Genomic DNA, 12337 nt, shown 5'->3' with positions numbered 1-12337 from the left:
TGAGGGCAGAGTAAGCTAATTTAATACATGCAAATTATATAAAAATTTACCTCCATGGATGCTTTCTTTTTTAAATTTATTTCTGACCTTTTATTTATTTATTTTTAGTATAGTTGATACACAATCATGAACTCTTTCTTAGAAACCTAATGGACAAGATATTCCAGCACAATAAAGAAATAAGGAAAAAGGAAGAATTTTCCTTGGTTTACTTCCTTGTAGGAAGGAGTGTAGGACATAAGTATGCTACAGAGAATGAGATAGAATCTCCAAGATCTGAAGGTAGATATCCAGAGTGGCAGATGTGAAGCAAGCTTAAAGAGCAATCTCCAGACTGGAACAAGTTAATAGAGGGATCTAGGAAAGGTATTCCTAAAAAAGATGAAATTACAAGAAATACCTTTTTAATTTATATTGAGAGGAGATCACACTTGATTGAGAACTCAGCATGAATGACGCAGATAAATATAGAACTAAGCAAAGGGTAGTTCCTATTGCTGCAAGGAAAATAAAACGTAAAAGAAAATGCAAATATGAAACACTGCACAACTCGGCTATCGATTCAGGTGATTTCAGAGTCAAAACAATGTAAACAATGACAATGAATTATGTGAAAATTATGATACAGCTGTATTAGGATGTTGATACAGGAATAGCTGCAGTGAAAAGGATAGTGGGTGGAAGTAGAAAAGGAAGGATTAAGGAATAAAAGGAAAGGAGAGATAATGTGTGACAGTAGATGAATAGAATGAGAAATGGAAATTTGACAGAAGGAAAGGGGAGTTTATTGAAATGGGAAACAGAATTATTTAGTCAATGGTTTGACAAACAGCTAATTAAAGAGAACAAAGTAAGATTTTATCTTATGCCAGATGTAAAAATAAATTCCAGATAAATTAGAAACCTTAAATATAAAAGACAAAATGATACAAATCACTGAAGAAGATCCAGGACCTACATCCACAGGCATGGATAGAAGTCTACAAGGAAAACAAAGGCATTGTGGGATCTAGTCTCTATAGAAGACCCTGGTGATCAGCTCCTTCCTGATTCATCCCCTTATACCGTTCTCCCCTACAGTATATCTAGGCTGGGCTGTGTGACTTCTTTTAACTAACAGTTGTAGATGTAGTGATGTTCCAGAACTTTTCTGCCTTGATAGTAAAAAGCTACTGCAGATTCTACTTTGGAAACTTTTAGAGTTTGGGGCCACTAAGTAAGACTCTACTGGATAGACCATATAAAGGAACTAGATGGAGAAGAGAGACACTGAGTCTATAGAGGGAAGGAGGGAGGTCCAGCCATTCTAAGAATCCTGGGTCAAGAATCCAGATCACGTAGCTCCAGGTGCCATCTGACTGCAACCAAGTGAGAGACAATAAGCAAGGTGAAAAGAACATTTAGACAAGCCAAATCATTGCACCACAAGAAATAATAAAATGATATTTTTAGAGGGAGGGAGGGGCAGAGGGAGAGGGAGAGAGAGCATCGCAAGCAGGCTCCATGCCAAGAATGGAGCCTGATGTGGGGCTCAATCTCACAACCCTGAGATCATGATCTGAGATGAAATCAAGAGATGGGATGCTCAACCAACTGAGCTATCCAGGAACCCCAAATAATTTTTACTTTTGATCCCACTATGCTTTTGAGGTGGTTTATTAAGCAGCAAGAAACGAAACAATAAATATAAGATGATCTGGGGGATCCCTGGGTGGCGCAGTGGTTTGGCGCCTGCCTTTGGCCCGGGGCGCGATCCTGGAGACCCGGGATTGAATCCCACATCAGGCTCCCGGTGCATGGAGCCTGCTTCTCCCTCTGCCTATGTCTCTGCCTCTCTCTCTCTCTGTGACTATCATAAATAAATAAAAATTAAAAAAAAATAAGATGATCTGGGATACAGTGTACACAATCAAGTATTGGAGAGACATTCTTATTGAAAGCGACAAGTTCAAAAAGGAAAGTACAAATAATTATGATTATATAAAATTTTAAAACATTTTCATGGATTATTTGAAAATATTCTGCAATGCAATTTTAAAAGAGGTAATATCTTTATAAATGTTTTTAGAAATTTATAAGAAAGAAATTCATTAGAAAAATGTATGAAGAATATGAACAGGCAATTCATAGGGGAGAAAATCCAAATGTCAACCAACACAAAGATGCTCAGGGTCACTAGTAGTCAGATGGCAAATTAAAATGAGAATTGCTTCATAGTCACCATTTGAATAAAAATAAAAGGAGCTACAACTTCTGCTAGCAGAAATAAGAGGAAAAGAATCTGACAATATATATTAAGATTAATCTATTTTTTTTAAAAAAGATGTTATTTATTTATTTATTCATGAGAGAAACAGAGAGAGAGGCATAGGCAGAGGGAGAAGCAGGCTCCATGCAGGGAGCCTGATGAGGGACTCCATCCCTGGACCATGGGATCATGCCCTGAGCCAAAGGCAGATAGATGTTCAACCGCTGAGCCACCCAGGTGTCTCTATATTAAGATTAATCTGGGCAGCCCTGGTGGTTCAGCAGTTTAGCGTGCCTACAGGCCAGGGCCTGATCCTGGAGACCCGGGATCGAGTCCTGCCTCAGGTTCCCTGCATGGAGCCTGCTTCTCCCTCTGCCTGTGTCTCTGCCTCTCTCTCTCTCTCTCTCTCTTCCTGTGTCTCTCATGAATAAATAATAAAATCTTTAAAAAAAGATTAATCCAATGATATGTGATGAAAAAGAATGCTACCAAGAGAGAAAAGGTAAATTATATTCTGCAGCCACCAAATGTCCATAAACTGATGAATGGATAAAGAGGCAGTATATATACATAAAATGGAATATTACTCAGCCATACAAAGAACAAAATCTTGCCATTTGCAATGACATGGATGGAGCTAGAGAATATCATGCTAAGTGATATGTCAGAGAAAGATAAACATAATTTCACTCATATTTGAAATTTAAGAAACAAATGAGCAAAGAAAATAGAGAAAAACCAAGACACAGACTCTTAACTACAGAGAACAAATTTGATGGTTACCAGAGGGGAGGTGGGTGGGATGATGGGTGAAATAGATGTTGGGGATTAAGGAGGGCACTGGCTGTGATGAGCACCAGGTGATGTATGAAAGTGTTGATTCACTATATTGTACATCTGAAACTAATATTACACTGTATACAAACTAACTGGAATTTAAATAAAAACTTTTTAAAAATAAAAATAACTAAAATGTTAGGTTTAAAACTGTTAAAAAAAACTTAAAGAACCAAAGAAAACAATGTAATAGATTTTCACTAATTGACTTAAAGAAATTTCAATGAAGTATTTTTTTTAGCAAGAAAAACAACATGCAGAGAAGTATTGTAATAATCCCATTTTAATGAAATAATAACAATGGGAAAAAACACTATGCATGTTGATGTTTCTATGTATGTACACATATATCTATACACAAATATTAAGGCATGGAGAAAAAGGATAAATCATCCTTTTTGGATGGCATCATGGGGGTTTAGGGATGCATAAAGTTCAGACAAAGAGAAAAACAAAAACCCATAAAGAAGGCATTCGTGATATGAACACAGTGACACATTCAGTTAAAATTTATTTATATGTATGTCTGTATATAGAGACATAAAGTTAGATCTTTGTCTCATTCTGTATATCCAAATAAATTACAACTATGCAAATTTAAATGTGATAAATAAATATGGCTTAAGATAATACATGAGAACATTAATCAGTTCTCAAGAACTTTCTAATCTAATAAAAGTATTATGGTGGTGAAGCGGAAAAATTGGTGAACTGGATTACATTTACAATGAAAACTTCCGGCATTAAAAAAAAAAAAAATCATTGAAAAAGTCCATGCTGGAAAAATATTTCTAAAGGAGTTCATAAAATGCTCCTATCCTAAATACATAAAATGCTCATGGAAAACACTCAGATCCTAAAGGAAAAATGAGCAAATGATATAAATAAAAAAATTCACATTAAAATATAAGTGGCTAATGAGATCATAATACAATTAAAACAAGTATAAATTAATACTTCACACTTCTTAAATTAGCAGATTTTTTAAAATGCTAATGCTCTTGGCAGAATTCAGAAAACAGGCTAATTCACTGATAGAGAATCTTCTGGAGGGCAGTTTCAAATTATGTACTAATGAAGTTAATGCCCTCTGATCCCATAATTGCATTTTTAAGTATCTATCTTAGAAAACAATCAGATATTGACAACAATTTGTGAATATTGATGTTATCTGTACATTATTTAAAACAGCAAAACCCTGGAAAGGCATATGGTTTCACTGACAGGAGGTGGTTTCCTCATGATGGAATGTTACTCTGCCATAAGGAAATGTTTTTATGAATATTTAATAGCAGCAGAGATTCTAATGATAAAATGTTAAATTTAAACAGCAGAAGACAAATCATAAGTACAGTAATGACAAAAATTTTATCAAAGTGGAATTTTTATTAATAGAGACAGTAAGAAAATACATGAAGACACTGAATAGTTTTATCTAGACAGCAAAATCGTGATTTTTTTAGTTTCTATTTCAATATTTTTCAAATTTGCTAAAATTAACTTGATCCATTTTAAACTGATACTGTTAATATATTCAAATTGTATCTTTAGGTTTAAAAGGAAAGTAACTGTTAAATCAGGTAAATATTTTGTCGATGAGGAAATTTATCCTGGGGCTTATGAACATTCTGAAATTGTATATAAAATGTTGTTTGGATAGGAGGCAATCTACAATTTCATCAGATTCTCAAAGACAACCAGGACAAGCCACTAAAAGATAAAGTTAAAAAATATATATATATATGTCTTGATAAAAATATCCAAAAGTTGGGATCCCTGGGTGGCGCAGTGGTTTGGCGCTTGCCTTTGGCCCAGGGCGCGATCCTGGAGACCCGGGATCGAATCCCACGTCAGGCTCCCGGTGCATGGAGCCTGTTTCTCCCTCTGCCTATGTCTCTGCCTCCTCTCTGTCTCTCTGTGACTATCATAAATAAATTAAAAAAATTAAAAAAAAATATCCAAAAGTTATTTTCTAAAACTACTTGAGTTTTACTTCTAATGCAAACAGTCTAAAATTTGTCTTCCCGGTCCTGATAGAGAAACTGCTAGATGGCTTGTTCAGGTACTCAAAGTAATTCTTCAAGCCAACCCACCCTCTCCCACCCCTCACCCCCTCACACACTAATCTAAATACTTTCTTCTATATACAGGTTTTACTAGCATTAAAAAAAGATGTATTATAAATTGTAAAATCAAAATGAAAGAGCTGAATGTATAATACCAACCAATAGCTCATACATAGACAGGTATACAAAGCCTTAAAGAAAATGAAATGCCCAATGACTGCAGTAGCTATTTATATTATAAAACTGCTTTGTTCTTTCATTTTTATGCCACTTTTCATAATAGAAACAAATATTTCACCAGGATAAAAACAGTTACACCAGTTAATAATTTTTAACTCACTGTACTTAAAAAACACTGAATGACAGTGGTTGAGAAGTACCAGAGTTACTTTTTGCTTTAAATATACACAAAATAGCCATCAAGTCTATGCAAATATGAAAGAATCCTCTAGTTGTTATTTTGTCTGAGGCATCAGGACTTTTTTACTCCATATCTGCCATTATTTTTAATAATGCTAAGAGAAAACTATTTCTCAACATAAACAAGATAAATGAATATACAGTAAATAAGACATACAAATAAATATGAAGAGAAGGTATGATTTTTAAGAGGTTCTCTTGGTATAGAAACTAAAATTTATTTGATAAGGACTAATTCAGCAACTACTTAAATTATACTTTACTATGTATATATATATAATTATAGCACTGGTTTTTAAATGATTGAATAGTTATTAAAAATCTTAGCATTATTTTCAGAGTAGCATCTAACTTGGATTTAAACATCAGATTTTTCAAGGGAAAAATTATGCTCTGTTAAAGTATATTTTTAAATTAACATTCATTTCCCAAGAACACTGATTTGAAAGGGCTATTTCACTTTCCTTTAGTGCAAAGAGAAAGGATCTCTTTTAAACTTTAGAAGGGCATGGAAAAAAATAAACAAGTTGGCTCAACATAATTTCCCATTTATTCCTTTTGAAAAGTTATGAAATAAAATCTATTATTTAATTACATTGGATCAAGAAATAGGAAGAAAAAGATGCATTTAAGTCATAATGGCCATAAGACAATAAATTATTATGCTTCCTCTTAGAAGAAAAGTGTTTTAATATGTGGATGGGCATTGTCTAAACGTTTCTAATCTACTTTGGTAAGGTTTAAAAAGGTTTCAAATAAAAATCAACAATAAAATGACAAATGTCAAAACTGAAGGAATAAAAGATCTGCTGATTAGGACTAATTTATGGGTATTTCTATAATATCAAATTTAGTTTTTGCTCTGAAATGTTTCTACCAGTTTACTAAACATACATACACACACATACAATTTTGACATGCACAGCTAAGGAAGTTTTACTAGACGAGTAGGATTTATCTTTGCCATGCTTGAATAAAATTTACAAGATGTTCCAAATTTAGTACAATAGTTATGGAAATAAGAATAAAGGTTTTCAAAAAAAAAAAAAAAAGAATAAAGGTTTTCAGCTTTTTTAACCTGCAACAGGATTCTGAAGTTGGTCAGACTCTAGCAGGGCACCAAGAGAATGAACACTGATGACTAGATCAGATAATCACTGCCTTCATATGCTTTGCAGCAGAGGTCAACAAACCGTGTAAAGGCCTAAACAGTTAATACTTTCAGCACTGCAGGCCATACACTTTCTGTCACATCTACTCAACTCTACCACTGAAGCGTGAAAAGAGCCATACACAATAGATCAATGGATGAGCATGGCTGTGTTCCAATAAAATTGTATTTACAAAAATAGGCAAAGGGCCAGATTTGGCCAATGGGCCATAGTATGCTAGCCTATGGTCTAAAGTATTGTGGAGAAAACATGAAAACTATACCGTGTCAGAAGAAAATGCTATGAAGTAAAACAAAACAAAAAAAACCCAGAACTCAAAACAACATCAACTTAGGAGTTTAAATGTGTAGCCATTATGTACATGTAGATAAAGAATTATTGGAAAAACATACGATTAGTTATATTAGCTGTTCAGAAGTTTTGATCTGACCTTATAAAACTACTTTGTTAAAATAGCATTTACCACTTTTGACATTTATTTGCAAAGTATGTCCTTACTAAGTCCTATTTTCTCCTAATGCTTTTACCCTTACAGCCAGACTATAGGCTCCTCAAAAAAACCCCAAAACTAAACAAGACTTTTTCAAATACAAATTCATACTTTTAAACAATATACTACTATATTTCTACTATATTCTCATTTACTCTCAAATAGTGAACTAGATGACACTGATTACTGACAATTTTGTTGAATGATAGAGAAGAACCATAACTTTAAGATGTATAATTAATTAAATGTTGATGGTGATAAGGAAATCTAGAATACAAACCTACAACAAGCTTCAAGTTTAGAGCTTGTTACAATTAAATTATTTTCTTTCTCTTCTTTTGAGATTTTTCCCTCTTATATATGTATAGTAAAACTCTTGACATACAATTAGTTTCTTCCATTTTTAAGTGAGTTACTATTAGTTTTAGCAAAGATATCTAAACAGAGAGCAGGTCACTATTTTTTGTATTGTTCTATAGAAGTAAGACTAAAGCAAGTTTTGGCTTTTGTCTTCATTCATGTATTCAGCAAGTATTTATTGAGTACCTACTATATACTATGCATTATGCTACGAGGTAGGGTACTATATTGAAAAAAAAACAGCTTTGGTCTGTCTTCAAGGATCTTCCATTATGACAGCAAAGAAGTAAATTAATAAATGAAAGATTTACAAGACAAAATAAATGATACAGAAAAAACCCAGGTTGCTGAAATAACTATAATAGAGAAGGCATCTACATGAGGCAGAGGTATCACGGAATGCCTTTCAAACCGGTGACATGTCAGCTGAGATTTGAGATCTTCAGGAATTTAGGGCTCTAGTCATTCAAAGTGTACTAACTGGTGGGGAGAAGGGGATAGAGAGTTGCACGCCAAGTAGAAGAGAGAATATGTACAAAGATTCCTGGACAGCAAAGAACTTGGCTTGAATGAGAAACTGAGAGATGACAATAGTGAGTTAAAGAAATAAAAATCAACAAATGAGGACAGAGAAAAGGGCAGCAGTCTCCTTGTGCAGTGCAGTGTTGGCCATTATAAGAAGTATGAATTCATTCTAAGTCACTGGAAACCAATGCAGAGCTTAAGTTGATGGACCATATGATTTATCTAAATTAGGACTCTGTGAGTGTTAAAGTAATTACAGTAATTACACCTGGATAACTGGCTTAAACCAGAATGTTCTGGGTAAATGGAGACCTAAACAGAAGAGTGGCAAGTTCTGATTGCATTTTGAGAACCTTTGCTGCTGTGAGGAGAAGAGACTGAAATAGGGCAAGAGTAGAAGCTGGAAGACCAGTGAGTTTACCACTGCAGTTCTCTAAGAGAAATGGGTAGTGCTTGATGGCACTGATAATGCAGTAGATGCAAGGGAAATATACTCTGGATGTAGCTTAACATAACTTCTTGATACTCATCCATAAGTTTATTCAAGGATAAGACTGGTAAGTTGGGAAGTAAAGTTCTATTAATGAGATACCACATGGGCTATATTGACTTACTATACAATACTTCAGGACTTAAGATACTAAGCTGCACACTTGAAACTAATGTAACACTGTCAATTATACTCAGATAAAATTTAAAAAAGATATTATGACTCTACAAAATACTATAGAACCATAAACGGGCACATGGGTGGCTAAGTGGATTAAGTGTCTGATTCTTGATTTTGGCGGAGATCATGATCTCAGGGTCATGGTATTAAGCCCTGTGACGGGCTCTATGCTGGGCATGGAGCTTGCTTAAGATTCTCTCTTTCCCTCTCCCTCTATTCCTCTTCTCTTTTTTTTTAAAAAAAAATAAGTTAAAAAAAGTTAAAAAAAAATAAATACATGCATACCATTTTCAACAATTTTAAATAATTGTGTACTCATCAAAAGTAATGAACATTTATGCAAAATACTGGTAAATGTTGATTTTAAAAACTGATTATTTTAACTCTTTTAAGTTATTTATTTATTTATTTGACAGAGAGAAACAGAGTGAGAGAGCAAGCATGGGGAGCAGCAGACTTGCCACTTAGCATGGAGACCCCTGCTTCCTCCCAGGACCCTGGGATCATGACTAGAACTGAAGGCAGGCATTAACTGACTGAGCCACCCAGGTAACCCCAAAATTAAATATTTTAAAGAAAAGTAGTATCCTTATGTAAAGCTAAATCAGGTTTCTGGGATATTTACAGTTTCTTAGTTTACATACCTATATAGTCAATAACAGGTAAAGTTTTAATAGATTTTCGATATTTCATTATTTTATGTTTCGTCATTTTGTAAGTCTCAAAGTTTAACTCAGATGCATCTCTTTAAAAACTTTCAAAATTAATGAATAGTTAATGTCAAGCTTCCCAAATCAGGAAATTGAGTAAGAAATGGAAATTACCAAGCAAAACACAACATGTAGAGAGAATACATCCTCATTCTTATCCATCACCCTGCGAAAAATCGTTTCCTCCTCACTAGTCACAAGTCCTTGAACCAGGTAAAATTGTCTTGTGCCAACAGAACATTATAAATGTGTTTGTACATTCTCAGGATACAGTGATTTCATCTTCCCGGGTCCCATTTTCCTCATATAAAATGGGAGATAGTAAGAACTTCTTAGGATTATTATGAATGAATGAATTATGACTTATGATGAATATGGCTTCTTTTACAAGGATACACAGACACCACTGTATGCAGACATGTGCATTAAAGAGAGGTTAAAGAAGGAACATGCAGTACAGCTTCCAGAAGTGTTGAGTGAATTAGACAGTAATCAAAATAGTATATTTACATTGAAACAAACATAGATACGTTATGGTATAGAATAAAAAATTTGAATTTCATTATTAAAAATTTTTCTTAAAAGTCACACTTACTTAAAAATTCATAGAGTCTAACCTATCCGTAGAGTGGTAAATGTACACCAAGTACCTAGAACACAGTAAGGCTACTTACTGTATGCCTGAAAGAGGGCAGACACTCCAAATATGGTATCTGTAGGAAAAAACTAACTTTAGTGCTTTTGAAACGACTGGTACTAAGCTATAACATATAATTACTTTTATGAAAGAATTATCCCTTTCTCAACATTTTGTTCAAAAAAAGGACTTGACAAAATGGCATCGTTCTCTTTTTTCAAATACTTAAAACGGTGTGGTGGTATTCAGCCCATTTTTATAAAACGGATCTTTTTGGTCTCATTGGTGATTTGGACTATCTCGTAAAATGCACACTCTCCTGGGAGCCTTAGAGCTAAAAACAAACAAAATCAAGACAATTACAAAGAGAATGTAAAAATTTTAACTCAATTCCTATTCAATTTCCTTTTATTCTCCATCCATTTAAATGAGAGAGGCAGTAACATATGCACAGAGATAAGTAACTCAGATGTTGTCAGTTCTTTACCCCAGTCCTTCTCAGGGAAAATTCCGACACAGCACAATAATCAGATTTACATGTAAGTTAAAAATCCCTTTCTGACAACTCAACATTTATTGTGTTCTCTGAGCAGAATAAGTTACGTGCTATTTAGAGTTGCAAATAAAATAAGAATACAAGTGAGTAGAAAAATGGAGAGCAAAGAGTTCCACCCCGAATTTAAGGAGCCTATCCTAGTGTGGGAGACCATACACATATCTCAAAGGCTGAAAACAAACACATGAAAATTCATAAATAAATATGACTCGATTAAAGCTGTGTGTAACTACTACTGGATAAAATAGCACCACTTCAGCTTTTACTAATTTCAAATTTGTAATTATTGGGATACCCTGAATATGGGAATTCAGCTTTGACTTATGAAAACTGACTAAATGTATCAAATCTGAAAACAACTCAGTCTTCCAAAAAGAAGTGCTTTCAAGAACTACTCACTTCCTTTCCAAAAATGAGAAACTCAGAAGTATGCAACTTAGAATTCTTGGGTCACCTGGGTGGCTCAGTGGTTGAGCGTCTGCCTTTGACTCAGGTCGTGATCCCGAGGTCCTGGGATGGAGTCCTACATCAGGTTTCCTGCAGTAAGCCTGCTTCTCCCTCTACCTATGTCTCTGCCTCTCTTTGTGTGTCTCTCATGAATCAATAAATAAAATCTTTTTCTAAAAAAAATAAAATTATTAATTTCAAGTCTATGAGTCAAGAAAGACATGTTTTGCTCTACTTGTATTTGCAACCAAATGAGCTAAATTATTCAAGTAGAGGTACTACAGTTCCCTCTCAATTCACCTAGCCATTTAAAATGATAATAATAGTAGTGGTAGTGGCAGTGGTAATATCCATATATTAACTGCTTAAGCCCCTGTCCAAATCAAACTCTGTCTTCATCTCCCACCCAACCCTCACTTCTACCAAGCCAAAGCTTCTCCATACTAGTCCTACTGACATGTGTTTGAATCTATTTTTTAGTGGATTGCAATAATATTCTAAATTCTATCTAACCCAATTTTTAAAAAATATTTTATTTATTCATTTTGAGAGAGAGAGAGAACAAGCACGAGCAGGGGCAGAGAGAGAGAGGGAGAGAAAGAATCTTGAGCAGACTCTATGCTGAGCATGGAGCTCGATCTCACAGTCCCAAGATCATGACTTGAGCTGAAATCAAGAGCCAAAGTTTAACCAACTGAGACACTCAGGCACCCCTTGTTTCTAAAACCTACTCAATTTTTAAAACTCGGCTCAACTTCATATCCTCTAGGAAACCATATCCTTTAGGAAACCTAACGCCCTGTTCCCAAAGTGCCCAGAGCATTACTGAATATGTGCTGGCATATAACTGGTATATTTAGCACCAGAAGGACAGGTTTCCTTTTGTATCTCTACCACATATCTGCAAAATTACTTAAAGTCAGAAATCTCATCTTTCCTTATTAAGTATCTGGAGCACCCAGCATTAGAGTAGATGCTGAAAATATATTCCGTTATATGAATGAATGTGTTGTGCAAAATTCTAGGTATGGTATAAAAACTACTTTAATATTTTACTGATAGGAACAGCTTCAGAGATGGAAAATAACTTGATCAAGGTTTCAGAGTTACTAAGTGATGGAGTTAGGAATAAGTCCAGGCCTGCTGGGTTGCAGCCCAGGAGACTCTATGCTGTTAACTCAAAATATTATCTTAGGTTC

General features: G+C 34.4%; 1 protein-coding gene across 6 annotated transcripts in view; it reads right to left on the bottom strand.

Annotated features, from left to right (window-relative positions):
- The window catches only part of SUPT3H (SPT3 homolog, SAGA and STAGA complex component), a 508532-nt gene that overhangs the window by 163720 nt on the left and 332475 nt on the right, over nt 1–12337 (bottom strand). For 2 of the 6 annotated variants that reach the window (XM_041750768.1, XM_041750773.1), the window contains exon 4: nt 10173–10211. The exons of the other annotated variants lie outside the window; for them this stretch is intronic. In XM_041750768.1, coding sequence (XP_041606702.1) covers nt 10173–10211 — 39 coding nt within the window. The remainder of the gene's footprint in view (nt 1–10172; nt 10212–12337) is intronic. 6 annotated transcript variants of the gene reach the window in all.

Source organism: Vulpes lagopus, chromosome 1 (assembly GCF_018345385.1).
Source record: "Vulpes lagopus strain Blue_001 chromosome 1, ASM1834538v1, whole genome shotgun sequence".
NCBI classification, from domain to species: Eukaryota; Metazoa; Chordata; class Mammalia; order Carnivora; family Canidae; genus Vulpes; species Vulpes lagopus.
Note: the sequence above shows the minus strand (reverse complement) of the source record. Positions and strands in the feature narration are given on the sequence as shown.